This window comes from Egretta garzetta, unplaced genomic scaffold (genome assembly GCF_000687185.1).
Source record: "Egretta garzetta isolate BGI_Z169 unplaced genomic scaffold, ASM68718v1 scaffold780, whole genome shotgun sequence".
NCBI lineage: Eukaryota > Metazoa > Chordata > Aves > Pelecaniformes > Ardeidae > Egretta > Egretta garzetta.
Genome location: NW_009258288.1, coordinates 153,767 through 171,089, shown reverse-complemented (window position 1 = coordinate 171,089; position 17,323 = coordinate 153,767). Strand labels below are relative to the sequence as shown.

Below are 17,323 nucleotides of genomic sequence, written 5' to 3'. Positions count from 1 at the left end.
CCAGCCCTCATCCAGAGGCTGGATAGCCAATGGCTACCACTGCACTGGAAACCGTAACAGCACGTTTACGAGGGGGAAATGGAGCTTATGCAATTACTTTGCAGACATGTGGTGAACGGTTACTACCGAAAATAGTTCAGACCTCAAAGACATCCTTTCCTGAGCTGGCCATACTGATTTCCAGACACGCGGCAGAGCTGTTTTTGCAGCTCCCCCCACCCCCAGGCACGCAGCCCTTACCTTATAGAACACATCAGGCACATACTGCTCACTGCTGGACTCCTTAGCATAGCCCAGCTCCGGCGCGTCTCGGCAGGGCAGCAGACACTCATCTCGAACCAGCGCCATGCACTGATTCGAGACCTGGTACCCCTCAAAGTGGACCTGGTTGTCGGGACCACCTGGAAGAGAAGAGACCGGTTAAAAATCCCAGGTGAGAGCAATGTGCCCAGTGTAAGGCAGAGAGGCACGACTCAAAGAGCACCGTCAGACACGACTGTCAGGCTGACAGCGAGGAAGGCCGAGATGAAACCGCTGGTGCTGCTGCATGGGAAGTGCTTCCAGGGAAGAATCCCCTCTAAGCTCTATGATTATTTATTAACAGACATTTTCGCAGCTAGCCTAACAGGACAGACCCCCGGGTGACAGCAAGAGTGCTTTGCCAGGAGCTTAAAGGAGGCGAAGCTGCCCTTTCAGAAGGCTCCCGACAGCATCACCCTCCCGCTGCCCCGCTGGTATCTTCTCTCTTTCAAAAGCAAAGCCAGGCACACAGCTCCTGCGAGCCTGTTTCACTTCCCAGGACCCATCAGCTGCAGATTTGGGGCTGGTCACCTAGTAATGTCAGGGATAAGAAGAAAAAGTGTTTTCTCAGCCTGTAATGGATGGCTTGGTGGAAATCTGACATGGAAAGTGGAAATTAAGGCCCTGGCTCACTGATAGATCACATGCTTGGCACTTTAATTTGGATAATGTAAGCAACATCAGGTCATATGTCATTAGAATACAACTGGAAAGAGAAGATACAGACAGATGGTAGGAAAACGTTACTATTTCCAAACCTAGGAATTCAGGAGGGGGTAGGAATTAATCCATGTAGAGGATTTAAAGGCAAAGTTGATGCAAACTATCCAAATATATTTATATGGCACAAAAGGAAGGAATCAAGTGTTTAAATAGAAACCTGATGGGCTGATCTAACAGAAGAGAATGAAATTATCTGGAACAGAGAAGAGGAAATATTCGTTTTCTACCCTTTGATCTCTAACCTCAATCACTCACTGCTCCAGAACAAACACTTCTAGAAATTAAACATAGACCAAGACACGGGGAAGGCCTGAGCAAAGCTAGCCATCATTTTCTCAGTAAAACACCTTGTTTAAAAAAACTATAAATAAATAATAATAATAAAAAAGAACGAGCGAGATACACATCTATCTTTAATGAAAGATGGATGCGTTTAGCAGTCTGGAATGCACGGGCAGCTGTCTGATTGCACGGGCCTGTTAACCGAAAGAGAGCATTTTCACAGAGGAAGGCTCCGGGAATGCTTACAAAACCCGGGCTCGGAGGAGGCAATATAATATCACACTTTCAGTTTTTACGTTGGATGCTATTTGGAAGTCATGCGGGTTTTTTTTTTTTTCATTGTGTTAAATAGACCCAGAACCCAGCGTATCTGCTCCAGGGAAATTTTAAATGAATACATGTGTCATCCCGTGGAGAATGGCAGATTGAACTTCCAATGCTACAACTCTCGCAGCACACGCCAACATCTCCCCTCGCAGCCCGGGCAGCCCAGACTATTCCACAGCACCTCTGGAGACTTGCTGTGAAAACGCCTAAAATCAGAGGTGACAAAGCAAAGCATTTTGCGGGCTTCTCTGTTTTATTCAGGCAAACACACACACAAAAAAAAATTGTTTCCATGGACGAAGAGCACAGCATCCTGCGTAAGGGTTTCCCTGACAGCGACACAAGGGAGACAAAGGTCCCTCCTTTATGCTGAACCAGCCAGAGTAACTTTCAGGATCTGGTTTGCCGTGGTTCTGCACTGCCGCTTTCCGGCAACAGAGTTTGGAGCTTAAAGATTCGAAGCAGACAAACGAGCAACAGTTCCTGCCCTGGCTGCAGGCAGAAAAAAAAAATGCTTTCTGGATCAGAGAGGTGGATGCTCCAGGTCTGAGCCTCAATTAAGTTTCCTGCAGGGGACAGGGTAAATAACTCTAGAGAAGATAGCACAAAGAATGAAAAGGTATTTTGCTTGATAGGGTAAGGCAAAGCCCTTGTAAAATAGGACAGATGGGGACCAGGAGGTCTGGCTTCTTCTGGCAGAGCTGCATATTCTTCTTCTATTAACAAGAGATAATTCCCGTGTAACCGAGAGCACCGGGGCAAGCCAAGGCCGGTTTATACCTGTAGCCACAACTGTGACAAATTTGGATCCAAAATGACCATCTGGAGAAAGGCGACAGATGTTGGGCTGCTGGTTCTGAAAGTTTCCAGCTGTGATGCACTCTTCTGCACTTAGATAATACGTGTCCTGAGGGAAGAGCAGAAACGTCAATAAAAAGGACAATGTGATGTAGCCTAAACCTATTTCCCTGGCCTGCAGCCAAAGCAAGCTACCAACACCCTAGTAAAACATGCTTTCGTAGAAAGTTGCTGCAGAGACTGGGAAAAGAATGTGACATGTCAGCTCTCCAGCCCCGAGCCTGGCTCTCACCCGAAAGGACTGTCCCACTTCTAGTTCCACCCACCTTTACACACCTTTTTTTTTTTTAAAACAGGGTTTCATTTTCCAAATAGGGTTATTGTTAATTTCAGAATTACAGGAAGCTGAGAAGGTCAAAGTTTGAGCCACGTATATCTCACAAAGCCCAGCCCATAGGAACACCCTCTGAGTCACTTTTGCTCACGGAGTTTGCACCTCACACAACCCCAATTCCCCCCACTCCACTGCTCTCTTAAACCACGAGCACCGTTTTCTTAAAGCCGAGCGGGTGAAGGACTGCCGGCAGCCTCGCCTGCTATCCAAACAGCTCCAAACCGCTAACAGTGCTCTTTGAGCTCAAGCTCCTTTTCCTTCAGAAGCTTCTGAAAAACCCCCATTTCAGCAGAATTCCTGTCTCAGCGTCCCCTCCAGCCCTGCGCTGCCCTGGCTCAGTACTCTGCTTGGCACAGCCAGCGTTTATGCCATTACACAAACCCTCAGCACCAGCAGCTGTAATTAGCTGCACACTTGAATCTCACCTTGTTTCTGCTGTATCGAACAGTCCCTTTCCGTGTGTCTTCAGAGACCAGATCAGTAAATATCCAGCCAACCTATAAAGAAGTGTTATGGAGAAAGCTGCTTTAAGAAAAAAAAAAAAACAAAACCCAACCCAAAACCCAAACCAGAAGAGAGCTTATACATTTTCTCCTAGCAGGACAAGATGTTCTTGGCTCCTCGCATGGCCCTGCTGTATGCTGCCTGAAGGAAATGGCTCTCCCAGCTGTGCCGGGCTCATTTGAATCCGATTTCCAGGAGCAGCATGCCAGCTGGCCGGCCGGGGGCACCTGCAGCTTTATGTTTCACTATGGAATATTTTTTCATGGAAAGATCTGGAGGCTGCAAGAGGCCTCTCAGCCGCTACCTCCTCCCACCCACAGCAAAAAGCATTTCCTATCGAGCATTGAGAGCAAAGCAGCATCGGGAGCGCCAGCGGATGACAAAGCAGCTCACATGATCTCATTTTGCAGCTCGCAGTCCCTAGTTAAGATAAAGCTCATATGTTCCCACTGGAGTATGATTCATTCCAAACCAGAGTCTGCTCCGATCCAAAACACACATTCCTCATTCCTGCTTTCTCCAGTGTTTGCACATAGGAGCGGGGATGTGTACACACACACCGCTGCGTGAACCCTTCTACACACATGTGCTAAAAACAGCTCCGATCAGCCCCCTCCTGACCAACTCCCACGGCATTAACCCTTCGGAGGAAGAACTGCTGATTCAGAGTCCTAGCAGAGCCCAGACAGACAAAAAAAATCTGCAACCGCGTTAAGTCATATTGATTAAAAATATCTGATGTGAGAAGCAGAGGAGAAGCGTGAAAATAAATAACACACACAGAAGCCTTGCTTCAGACACTGGCAAAAGGCTGAAGATCTTATCTTCAGAGAACAAAAGACCTCACCACAGATGTTTATAGTCTACTGTACTGAGCCTTTTCTGATTTGTGTTTTCTTTAGCAAGTCAAATCTTGTTTGTGTACATCTCATTCCTGGCATTCACACAATACCAAAAGATTTCCCAAACTGGGAAACATCAGTACAGGTTTGAGAGGTGTCAGCAAACCAGCAGATCCCAATCCTCACGCGCCCTGATCCGATGACTGGCAGGCTGCGGGCATGAGGGGAACGGAGGACTGAGGCTCAGCTGCTGGGGACCTGCACCTCTAAATCAACGTACAGAGTAACTCGCCGCAGCCTGCCTGAGCGGCACCAGGAGACGGGACCCCACAGAGGGGAATAAAAACCAAGCAGGAGCCTCTGCTCCTGGAAGCGGAGCGCCGAGTCTGTCAAAAGGAAGAACAAACTCGGAAGGCAACTCCAGCTACATCTGTGCCAAATTAGCCCTCACTGGGGAGATGCTACCAGGAATGGCTCCTATCTGAGGAGAAATAAAGGGAAAATCGTGTTTCTGCTTCTTTACTACTCCCTTTGATGTCACTCATGACAGAGGACCGCTGACTTCAGCTGCACAGCCCCGCTCGATGCTTGCGCTCAGGAAAATGCTCTCGTTTTGTTTTTTCATACCTAAAAGCACGAGAGCTACCAACACTTAAGCTAGATTTCAGATGTGCCCAAACGGTCTTGAATAACCCCGTGGAGCCGAAGGGAACTGCTGACGACTTTCTTCATTGCCAAACAAAGACGCGTGAGATCCGACAACATCCTGACCTTTCTCAGTCCAAGCTTTGCAGCGATCTCATCCACAACCTCAGCTTTTGGATCTTCCAGGATCTCCAGGCTGTTCTGTGTACCGATCTGCAGCAAAGAAAAACTCGCTAGTAAGACAGAACAGGAAAAACCACAGTATGCTTAATCATTGTCAGGAGCGAGGCAGGGGATGGGAGCAGAGCTCTGGGTTTCCCCTTCGGCATTACCGCTGACCGGTTTCACCCCAGACACCTCCTCTGCTCACAGACCCGCCCCATCGGAGCTCCTCAGCTAAGTTTACAAACTATGTCGGGGCTTATGAATGAAGGACTGGGCATTTATAAACAGGCCATTGCCGTTTCCCCGAGCACTTCGGAAGAGGCGAGAGATTATATAATTTTTCCAAAGCTCTGTGTTCAACCTGCCAGTTTTGTACCGCCGTTTCGTTTATTTGAATCTTCAAGCAGCAGAGTGGCAGAAATCCAATGAATCCAAGAGCCCACGCCCAGGCCTTTCCCCCCGCGCTCTGGAAAACACGACTCCATCTGGGTGCGTTTCAGAGGCAAGCCTTCTCGTGTGGGGAGACGCCGTGCCAAGAAGCACAGCGGAGTCTGCTTGCCAGGAGAGCAAAAGCTTCCTCGCTTTTACCGTGCACAACTAGAAGCATATGAACTTCCAGAGCAGGGGCTTTACAGCGACACGGAAACAACAGAGGGCAGGGCTGGTATTGGAAAGAAAGGGAAGAACTTCTAAAAGGCTTGCAATTCTGCTCTGACACACACTCTCCCGAACATCCATTTGTTCTTTTTGCACTGACAAATCTGCTGCATTTCACTCTAGAAGCCATCAAGAGGAAGAAAACATAGGACCCACCACGATATGTTTGTATACGTAATGTCTGCACTTAGAAAAGTGACTTTTGATCGGTGGTGAAGCAGCCAGCAGGCAAACTTGACTTCAAGCTCAGCCTTGCGTTGTGGGTGAAGTGGGTTTGGGTTTTTTTTGTATTTGCCATCTTCATTTTCAGCTGACGCCAAATTCAGCTTTTGGGTTCCCTGGGAGGCCAGGCTCGGCAGGGCCCGGCCTCGCGGGGGGCCCCCGGGGCGGCGCCTTGCGTTGTGGGTGAAGTGGGTTTGGGTTTTTTTTGTATTTGCCATCTTCATTTTCAGCTGACGCCAAATTCAGCTTTTGGGTTCCCTGGGAGGCCAGGCTCGGCAGGACCCGCTCTGGCTGCAGCCTCCGGGGAGGACTCGGCAGTGCTGAGTGCGGCACCATGTGGAGCCGTGCACCATCTAGTGGGGACTTCCCGGCTGCTCCGAGGCATTAAATCTCATCCTCGGCCTCTTGATCAAGGCAGCAGACTTTATTTTTGTCTAATTAAGCTGCTTAAATTTTCCCAGAGCACTGATAAGAAATTGAAGCAAGGGCCGCAACTTTTTTCTTTCCTAGTACAGAACTTGTTTTCAAGCTGTCCTGTACCATAGCCTTGGAAATGCAGCCATCAAGGAAACATAGAAAGTACAATCCACTGTTAGGAAGTCACCCTAGATTTAAATCATCTGAGCAAAGAGTAATGTAAAAGAAAGTGTAAAATAACAAAAAGCAAACCTGGCTTTTAAAATTCTTTCAGTGGCAATAACACAAAGACAAATCACAACACCTTTTTCATGGGACAGTTTTCCTTATGGAGCTGCAGTTGGAAATGCTGCATGAGGTTTCCCAAACAAAAAAGTGTTTCTGTGTTCCCTGATTATCATTTCAAGTCGACACTGATGCCACGGCACCAGCTTTTACCTGGGGGGGTTCGTAGATGGCAGCAACCTCCGCCCGGATCCCCAGAGGGATGTCTTTGTGCTCTGTGTACCGGCCGTAGAGATACCCAAGATGTTGGTTTCCTGTCTTCCGCCAGAAGTCTAGGAAGCGATCTGCAATTGTGTGGTTCTCAAACATGATGTTGTCAACATGCCTGTATTTCTGTTTGACAAAGTTCAAGCGTCAGGCCATCCTCGGCTAGGTCCGTTGAGTTTGCCTATCGCCAATACCTTCCCAGCTGCCTAGGACGCACACCACCCCTTGCAGCTGAATCCGGCCAGAGCAGGGATAGGGAAAGCTAGCTGGCTCCCCCCCTCTCCCCTCTGCTGCCTACAGCACCGCTCCCCTGCCCAGCGAGCAGAATTCACCACGGGCTGGACCATGGGGAAGCGCTGAGCACCCCCAGCACCCCATTAGCTCAGCTTCTTTACTAAGGGCCCTTATCCCAAGAGCTTTTGCAACTAAAAAAAGAGACGGTGAAATTTAAGAGGAAACAAGAAGAAAGAGTGGGTGGCCTTTTGGATCCCACAAGTGGAGATTCATTGCTAGTGGTGCCAGCTCAGATGTCCTCCACATTAAGAGGAAACTGCTGAACCAGATACATTATGGAGTCCTTTTCTGCAAGGACTGAAGACCTTAACAGCCATTTCCCCGACAACTGCCAATATGCAAGGGCTTCTTGCTCCAAACTGGCTGTTCTTGAAGTCATCTCTCCAAAAATAAAAGTCAAGTCCCTTCTCAGCTTTAAGCACAAGGGCTCCTGCGAGCTCCGTCTCACCTGTCTATTGAGAGTGATGGCACTTGGCTGACACTTTGTGCAAATGCCTTCTGGCCAAGGAGGGTGCCCCTCACAGCCCGATTTGATCTTGCAGCTGATGTTTTCCAGGGCAACAAATTTCCCCCTGCAAGAAGGAAAAAAAAAAAAAAAAAAAAAAAGAGAAGGCTGCTGTTACCACAGTAAATGCTTTGGGCTCTCAAAAAAATCAAGCAGCTAGAAATATCAGAGAGGAAGCAGGGCAGAAGAGACACAGTGGCACCAATGCTCTGCATCTTCTGAGGATCTCAGAGCACCCTGCAAACTCCCACACTGGAGGATGCTCTGCTCCTGTGGTCCCCAAGTAATCTCTGCTGCCCACTTAGCGAGGGGAGTCAAGAGGCCAACATGTGGCCCCTAACTCAGCTCCTAAGCAGATATTCGAGCAAGAGCAGAGACAGAAAACTCATGGGACCTTGCTTAAATAATTTATGCAGCACATGGGAAGTAATAGACGATACCGCTAGGGCAAATCAGAGCTGCTTTCATCTGCACAAGGCTTCCTGCAAAGGGAAGTTCCCTTCAAATGAATGTATTACGGACTCGAGCTGCATCTCACAAAGGCATTAAAAAAATCCCAATGGCATTTAGGAACAGGAGGGAGGAAGTTGCACCTCTGGATAACTTATTTAAAGGGGCTGCATTTCAGGTCACAGTGGGTTCCCTGACATCACCAAAGGGGACTTCAGATCCTTTGCTGAACACGTGCGCCACAGCAAGACATAAAGAAATAAATATTTCCTTCAGCGCTTCCTCTCCGCTCAGCACTTATCTGGCCTGTGCCACCCCCATCACCGGGCAGGACGCCTTATTTTCCAGTTACCAGACAGTGAACCACGGCACCATGACCAGAAAGGGTTTCACTGCAAACACACGGGACAGAGCCGAGTCAGGCCCCGAGGAACGTTAGGCTCGTCCTTCTGTCCTATCCACATTTGTAGGTAAGAAAAACCCTTGGCAAATAAAAGCTCCCCAGGTCCACCACAGTCTCAGTGCCTCTCCACGAGGTTTGAGACCCAGGCTGGGAGCTTGGTATAATTAGGGAACCCTTTTCCTTCCATCTGGCCTTCTCCCCCCACCAGTAGTGTTTCCTGGAAGCAATTACATTGCCACATGAAAAAAGAAAAAGAAGAAAAAAAAAAAAAAAAGAAAAAAAAAAGAAAAAGAAAAAGAAAGACTTAAATTCCCCCCCCCTTGTCCTTCTTTTATTTTAACGCGTTGTTTTCTCCCCCATTTGCCATTCAATAGTTGTATCGAACACTACTCCGGTGAGATCTGTCTGTACTTTCATTTGTACTTCAAAAAGAAGAAGCTACAACCAGATTCCCTTAAACACAGAGATTTTCTTACTTGTCTGCCCCTCCGGTCAGCTTCCTGATGTAGGCATGGAAGGACATATGCTTCACAGGAGGTTCCAGATGGTTTAAATAATCCTCATCAAAAGGCTGCCAAAACCACCACACAAAGCAAAGCCAGGTCAGACACCTGTCTGATAATACATTGATCACTGAACAAATGGATGTTCTAGAGTCAACCCCGCTCGCTCTCAATGTGGAAACAATCAAGAAAATTTAGGCTTGTTTTCAAGGCAGCTACTACTGCGATAGAAACAGCGGGGCTTTACAACAGCCAGTTTTATTATCGCCTCCTACTTTTATAACAGATTGGCTCCACAAATCAGAACGAGCCTCAAAGGCAAAATGCTTCTTCCTTTCAGTATCTAATGACAAACAAAAAGCCCAGCTGCTCAAACAAGGCCAAAGAACTTCCAGAGCACATGGCAGGCAAGCGGGGGAAGAGCCATCCTGGCTCGCAGCGACTTTTGAGGGATCACTGCTTCATGCCATAAATTATACAGCTTAGCGCATTTGTAGGCGTTACTAAAGCTGCCTTTAACCCCAATAATATGTGGTTAAACTGGGAAGCGCTGGGCTCCACGAGAGAGGGCACGAAACAAGGAGATCCAGGCAAGAGTGAAGAGGGAAGAAAGCTGGAGCTTTTCTAAAGCACGTTCTGTGAGACCCATTACTGCAGAAAACCGGAGCATTAACCAGAATAACCCCAGGGTCACGAAGGCCTAGAGCTTTAGCGATCCTGGATGCGTGCCGGTGCCTTTGACAGCACACAGCAGGATTCGGACCCGGAGCTGCCCACCCCTACGTGGGCTGCGCTCCGAGGAAAAGCGTTCATACTGCAAGAAACTGAATCCAGGAGGACATGCTTTTGTGTGACTTCCTCGAGCAGCTCCTCGGGGCTCTTACCTCCAGCGGGACACAATGCACACATTTACCCAAGGGGCCATGGCGACACCTAAGGAAAGAGAAAGAGAAGCAGCATCGAATCTGATGTAATAATGGAGAAGCCAGACTGTAAAAGTTGCTCTCAATTAATAGTTTTGGTGTGGAAGATCTGTGCAATCATGTGGCTCTGAGCAACTCTCACCCACTGGCGAATATTACAGAGGGGTCACTACGAGATAATTTCACCTAAAGAGGCAGCAGCAGCTTCAGGTTAAATCTCAGAGTCCCAGGTCAAGATCAAACCCTCCTAATGTCTGTGCCACCGGCAAGCGGCTCTGCTCTCTGAACAGCCATGTGAACCAGTGTCAGATCACAGCTTCTCAAGTTTTACAACCCCGAGTCGAGGTCGCATTTCAATTCAAAGAATTTTAAATCTACGTCACAGGGCTGGCCTGCGTGGTTTTAACAAAAAGACAACGAAAACATTCATCCTTTATCGGTCACTAGAGGATGGTCTGGAACAAACAGGGAAGCATGTGTTTATCGGACAGATAAAGACCTGCTGGGTAAAGTTACAAAACAGAGGGGAAAACATCTCCTTTTGAGGCAATCGCTTTAAAAAAAAAAAAGCCCAAACAACAAAAAATTCCCCCCACACCTCTGCCCCAGCACGAGGTCAGTGATAGTTTCAAAGACAAGCCTCTAGAGAGGAGCACGGATGTTGGCTCTTGTAAAGATGAAATGGATGGGATCCAGTTGCAGCACTGCTTTTAACACAGTATTGTGGCAGATAATGTACATAAAGGACCACTAAAGGCTGCTAATGCACTCAGCCGAACGCCAGCATCCCTTCATCTTTAGATTGATATGCACTCACAAATACAGGAACAAGCCCAGACACACACTTTTTATCATAAATATCCACTGCTGTGCTTTGGCTCCCTGCTAAGAACAATACCTTCATTTATTCTTCTGAAAAATGTGGTCAAGTTAAAGACAATGTTTTTGCCATGGAGTGGTGGGGTTTGCCTTTATTGTTTCAATAATGTGACACTTCCCTCATTTATCATCAGCCTGAGAAGGTTAGATAGGATTTTCCATGTAAAGGCTACGTCTCTCCAAACTTCCTTGCCACTGCGGCACTGAAGATAAATCACATGGAAGACAACACAATGGGCAAGGGCGAGCTATTCGGTTTTAGAAAGAATTCCTGGTTGCCTTTTAAATTTTTACTCAAGCCCTTTCAGAAGTTACTTTGCAGAGGGGTCCAGCCCCAAGCCCACAACCAGTACAGACATCGGGCCAGGACCCAACGGAGGCGTTGTTGACAATGAGCAATAAAACCCAACCACCCATCCAGAGGAGGCGTTAGCAGCATCAGTGTAGATTTACGGTGGTATTAAGTCACCACTGTATTACTACTTCTACAAAAAATACAAGCGGCTTTGTTTACCTAAGCCTCTCGCAGCAAAGAGCTTCGGCAAAGTTAGACTTTGCTGCATTTCCGTCAGCAAAATGGACTCCCTGGTTTCACAGAAAGGTTAGGAAGGCAAAGGATGGAAAAGAAGCCAAAACCCAAGCTGGCAGAGATCCAAGTCCCATTTCCACGTCTCTGCCACTGGATACTTGCACTCACTTCTTTGGCTTTCCTTTATAAGGAGCGGCTGGATCTGAAGACACAGAAGTGCTCCTACATCCTAGGCGAGGCGCCACACGCACCCACGGCAGCGCCAAAGACAGGGATGCAGGGTTGCCTGGCTCTGCCCAAGCAGGGAGAGACTGCACGGCAGCCAGAAAAGGCGACAGAGCTCAGGTCTCCACTCTGAGAGAGGAGCCGCCCGCGATTTAGAAAACGAATCCGACCTTGATGCTCTCCCACTGCTGGCCGGGTGATGCCGAGGCAGCAGCTCTGGCTGAAAGCGCGTTTCCCCGCCCGCGCCTCTCCTGCGAGATGGAGACCTGGCCCTGCCACCCCGCACGCCCATCACCTCGGGACCCAAACAACAGGGACCTACATGTTGAGACCACACGGAGAGAAGCTACGGCAGATGGCAGGGCCCTGCTTATTAAGCAAGATGCCGCACACAGAGCATAACCTGGTATTTCTATGCAGCACCAGGTGCCAGGACATCCCGGGGAAGAATTCAAAGTGTTCATTTTAATCTACAGAGCTCCAAATGTTTTCAGAGTGCAAAATATACGATTGCAAGTCCTATAGCAGGGGCCACCTTGATCAGAACAATAGATGCTCTGAATGAGTCCTTCCTGGAAAAGACCCTGGGATTTTGGTACCTGCTTCCTTCCTCGGCTCACCAGAGCTCGATTTAACCTTCCAGGACAATGGCAAAGGCTGTTTTCCCTTGTGAACGTTTCAAAGGCAGTGGGGGACAGAGCAGCGGCTCAGAGCCCAGTTCCCACAGCACGCTTCCTGGCTGCTGGTTTCAGACAAGACGTTACAAGCTCTGGTGAGGCACAGATGCATCAGCAGAAACAAAGTCCACCCGTACTTACAGCTGCTGGTCTCTATTTCGGTAAATCTTCCCATCCTGTTTGATCAGATACTGGTCGATCTCATCTTCCACCACCTGGGGGGCCCCCACAGGCCGCAAGCTTTGGGAGACAGAGGTGTCCATGGTCTCTGAGGAGGAGCCCGCCGGGCTCGAGGGGTAGAGAAACAGCATATCGCCATGCCTATCGGTGCGGAAAAACAACACAAGGGTATCACAGCTGAGCGTGAGCTTTGCCTCCAGTTAGGCTGGGGTGGGAACCCAGGCAATAAGACACACACCACTCTCATCCAGCTGGAAAGGCTCCAGGTCCACCCTCTCCAGCACCCCCTTCCACCAACAACTGAACTACACCAGACCGTCACCCTGACTGCCTGGAGGAATCGGTTCCTTTGCACCCATACAGCGTAGCAAACGGCTGTGCTTGGTTCGTGGCACATTAACACCTTTAGCGCACACTTCTGGGTAGCAAACTTCCCAGACCAGAGAGGAGCGTGTAATTTATAACAGACTATAAACACACCAGCAAACGGGGCAGTCTGAAGCCATTCCCTTAGCTGCCTCTTTCTGCTGCTTTGGTCATCTGCACAACAAATGCAAATCTTCTCATCGGGAGACAAGACTGAGGGAAAAAGATGGAAGAAAAAGGCAAAAGGAGCCTACGGAGAGAAGCAACAACACCAGCAAGGCAAAGGACTAGTGTGGATCCCACGTACATCGAGTCACCGCCTTCCCAAGGCAGCTGCCCGCGCCGACACATGCAAGGGACAAGCTGCCCGCGGTGCTAACAGCTCCGGTATTTTTAACCAGTTTAACATTATTCCTGACATGAACAGAATGAAGACGTTCCCAGCCAAACATGAAGCGACTGCACCGCTTGGCACCTCTGCTTTCCCTAGGCACCCGGCCACAGAAGGCAGGAACCCTGGCTCCTGCACAGGGGACTATCCGACTCTGGCGCTGATGCAGAAAAAAAGGGTAGCGCGAGCAGAAGCGGGGAGGAGGGAGCTTGCTGCGGGCTGCAGAAGAGCAAACAGGAGGCCTGTCACTGCCTCACCGCAACAAACATGACGCAAGGAGTGACCCAAGAACCGGCTGCCCCAGCTGTGCACATGGCCAATTCCATCACCCTCATTTTGGCACGTCGATCAAGCCTGCCCCTTCAAGTTGTCAGTGAGTAGCAGCCGAAAGCTTAGGGCTGCTGCAACACGACGTCACCTGCTGCTGCCCCGTTTGGAGGGAAGAGTTCAGGCAAGCTCGGGGAAGGGCACCCTGCTGACAAACCCCCCCCCCCCCTCCACCCACAGCGCGTTCTGTCAGGACTCACTTGATTTTCAGTAAGTTGAGGGATTTGTTTTGTGACGCTGTGATCTCTCCTGTCCTGTTTCTATTGGTGTAGACAGAAAACCCATTATTCCTGAAACCAAATTCTTTTGCAACCTGAAAGAGAGAGAAGAATGACAAGGTTTAAGATACCTCATGCCCCTGGTCAGATGCTCAAAGCTGCTCAGAGCAAGCGCTAAGTCCGGGGAACTTCTATTGCAAAACTTCAGCTGAATTCATCCACATCTCTGAAGAGTGCAGGATAACTGAGAGAAACAGAAATGCTCGGTAACACAAGCAATCTCTTACAAAAAGCAACTTAAACAGAGCATGTCTCTCGATTACACACCACAAACGCAGTATTTTATCTAAATCGAGGCAAGTACTGCCATGACTAGAGGGGGGAAATGGTCTTCTCCGTTCCCCCAGTTCTCTCACTCCAGCCTTGCCAGCACACACCACCCAAGCCATTCTCATCTTCCTATGACTGGAATTCCTCGGTCCAGACCTTCACCTCTGAGGATCTTTTGCCCTCAGCTCTGTTCTCGCCTACCGGTTACTACACAAGCTTCACTCAAGCTGCTCCTGCTGTTGTCCTTTCTGGTTTTCTCCATTTGCCTCTTTTCTCCTGTTGGAACTTACCCTCCAGTAACCACCTCTCAGTCCCCAGGCAGGGTTTTTCCCCTGCTCATCCTCTCACCAGGCTGCTTTGCTCTTAATCAGTCAAACGCCTCTTCACAACAATAGCAATTTTCACATTTGGCCGCTTAAAAACATAATCAGTGGCGTTAAAAGTTTCTCTAGATGACAAGTTTCTTCCCAAATTCTTAAGCTGATAGCCTTTATTTTTATTAAGTACATCTCCCCCTTTGGTAGGGCTCAGGGACAGCAACTGCACCCAGGACAAATCTAACAAGCCGCCACCCGAACTGCCACACGAGCAAAGCCATGGAAAGCAGATTCTCTCCTGTCAGCTTTGCTGCCATCTGTAGCAGCAAGTGATCTGATCAAACAGTTTGTCTCCTGTGCCTCGCCTGCCAGCATTCAACATCAGCTCGTCAGGCCACAAGACTTCACCAGGGGTTTTTTTGGGGGGAGACAGATTCCACAATACATTAATGAAAGGCTCAAGTTAGCTTCTGACTCGAGTCTAACCTGAACGCACCTGAGAGTTTCCTTTTTTTAGTACTCTTACCTAGGACACGCTACAAAAGACAGAAGATTATCGAGGCCCTTACCACTCTGAAATGTGCCTCCTTGCACACTTGTGCAGCTTCTCCAGGGTTGTCACAGGGGAGCTCTGAGATAACTGCTAGCACAGAAGCAGCAATCCGATGCTCCCTACTTACAGCTATCTAGCTGCCTACGAAATCCATCGCATGGATTAACGTTTCAGTGTTAAAATCCACAGCTATTAATACGCACAGATCTCAGGTGGTAGCATTTGCAACTTCTCCCTTTTGAGTAAACCCTGTATCAGGAGCGGAACCCAAACATTTCCTGTATCCAGCTCAGCAAGAGGATTTAGTTTTCCCCAGATCAACAGGCAATTTTAGTGAGTGCCGATGCTTTTGTTCCAAAGGTAAGTGGTTGCAAGCCCGATTGTTCCACGCTGCCTCGGGTAACATGAACCCTTGAAACCGAGCAGCTTCTTTTGCGCAGGTTCCAGTGATTTTGAAAGCAACGCTTTTTTCCTTGGGTGAGTGTTCAGAGACTGCAGCGAGTACCTCTGACCCAGCCCTGAAATCCATCGGGATTTTCACTTGGTCAGGGGGGGGATTGCTGTGGTGGTCTGAGCCCAAGCTTCGAACAAAGCACAGGCCTCACAAAGAGCAGCAGGTTTCAGTCTGCTCCCCCTGCGAGGGGAAAGGAAATCTAGCTGACTAAAGAATGGCCCTTCAGGCACAGGAATACAAAGTCCCTCTCTTATGAAGGAAAGAAATCCTAATCTGAGGGTTCCAGGTTACAGTGGAGTTCCAGGAGGGAAGGAAATGGAGAACTGCTCACTCTGAAAGAGCAAACTTTAAACAGCGAGCAGTTGCATCAGAGCAAAGAACAAGCTACAACCAACTCCAACACTCAGTGTGTTCTCCTCATCCCACGGTGGAAATCTTTCCTGAGAGACCCCGGAGGCTTCCACATCGCCTCAAGATCTCACTTTTAATTCCTTCCTTGCTCTCTCCAAAACCATATTGGAAAAACAGTGACACACAAAGAACATTCAAATGATATTCAAAGCGCAAATCGAGCAGCTGACTTTCAATGGAATCGTGCCTGAAGAGACCAGTCCCGTGCAGCAGGCTCTGACTACCCAACAGCTTCCCTGTGCTGGTGTCAGCCTCTGCTTCCCCAGCTGCCATTTCTTTGGGAGAACGATAAAAACATGGTTTTCCTTTTTCCCCCAGGAAAGCTCCCCACCCCAGGGAACTCCGACTGAAAAGCTGAGTAAGCTTTCTTCTTTCATTTTGTAATTTTCCCTCTGGAACGGCAATGAGAAAACTGGTTTGGCCTACACCAAGAAAAATGCCTTTTTCCACAAGGCACGCCGATCCCTGCTGCCATCAGCACGTTTGCCCAGCGAGGTAAAGCGCGTGCCTCCCGCGAGAGCACGCCGCAGGAGCCCTGCCTCATCCCACGGGCGAGCGGGGGAAGGCGCCGCAGACCTCGGGGTACCTTCTTGAGGAACGTCGCCACCGTTTCTCGCTTCGTGGCTGTGATGCGCTTCATCCCTTCCGGCGACTGCACACGGATTATCTGCGGGGTTAAGAGGACAGCCCAAGTTAGTGACGGGGGACACACAGAGCCCACCCGCTGCTTGCGGCCAGCTGAAGTTTCACACACGCAGCGCAGAGCATCCCCACCGCTCCTCCCTCCTGCTTTTATGGCTGCTCTTCGTAAGGGAGTGCAAAAAGCACAAGGAATTCATTTGCTGGCGACAGGGCAGCCCCCGACCGACGTTCGCACGCTGCGGGATGAATTACCCTAACGCAGGAGGCATGGCAAGACGTTGGCAGTGAGAAAAAATGCAAACGCTGCTTCTTTTGCCAAAGCTCTGACCTCAGACATGGAATTAAACTTTCAGAAGGAGGGTGAATCAGAGCTTCCCCGGGAGCGATTTATTCAGTGCCTACACACAAACGCTGGCCTAACTGGTGCTGATGGGCACCCGCGCCGCTGTTACGTTTCAACCCACGCTACTGACGCGCAACTTCCATCGCTAATGAAAAGCCGAGGAGACGAGCCACAAGGCTCAGGCTGTCCCTGTGCAGCACTGAAGCGCAGCTTTGCTGCAGCCTTAAGTCAGAGATGGGGAAAACCGGCAGCTTCGCGGGGGAAAAGGCCGGGGACAATTCTTCACGTACTGGCAGGGAAGCGACAACACGTAAACGTCGGAGTCCCCGTGCTGCCGGGGAGCAGCGAAGTGACTCAAGTTGCTCTAAAGAGCAGGTTCACCCGCTGATGTGTACGCGGAGCCACGTTCGGGATGGCAACGCGTGTGCTGAGAGGGGGGACACGGGAGGACACGGAGGGGACACGGGGGGGGGAGCCCCTCCACACTCTCCCAACTTTCCGCAGGGGAGCAAACTCGCCCAGAGGGGAGCGGGGGATCTCTACGGCACCGATGAGCCCCTTCTCCGGCACCTTCCCCCAAGGCATCCCCGCCCGGGGCTGAGCGCGACCCCGGGGTCACGGCCCCAAACCCACCC

At 49.6% G+C, this 17,323-nt stretch overlaps 1 protein-coding gene across 1 annotated transcript in view; it reads right to left on the bottom strand.

Annotated features, from left to right (window-relative positions):
* NPLOC4 (NPL4 homolog, ubiquitin recognition factor) overlaps window positions 1–17,323 on the bottom strand; it is a 34,287-nt gene that overhangs the window by 16,196 nt on the left and 768 nt on the right. The window contains exons 2-12 of the mRNA XM_035892752.1: window positions 16,290–16,441; window positions 13,621–13,733; window positions 12,298–12,477; window positions 9,808–9,856; window positions 8,897–8,991; window positions 7,511–7,634; window positions 6,715–6,894; window positions 4,942–5,028; window positions 3,250–3,321; window positions 2,413–2,539; window positions 241–401 (exon numbers count right to left, since the gene is read on the bottom strand). Coding sequence (XP_035748645.1) covers window positions 241–401; window positions 2,413–2,539; window positions 3,250–3,321; window positions 4,942–5,028; window positions 6,715–6,894; window positions 7,511–7,634; window positions 8,897–8,991; window positions 9,808–9,856; window positions 12,298–12,477; window positions 13,621–13,733; window positions 16,290–16,441 — 1,340 coding nt within the window. The remainder of the gene's footprint in view (window positions 1–240; window positions 402–2,412; window positions 2,540–3,249; window positions 3,322–4,941; window positions 5,029–6,714; window positions 6,895–7,510; window positions 7,635–8,896; window positions 8,992–9,807; window positions 9,857–12,297; window positions 12,478–13,620; window positions 13,734–16,289; window positions 16,442–17,323) is intronic.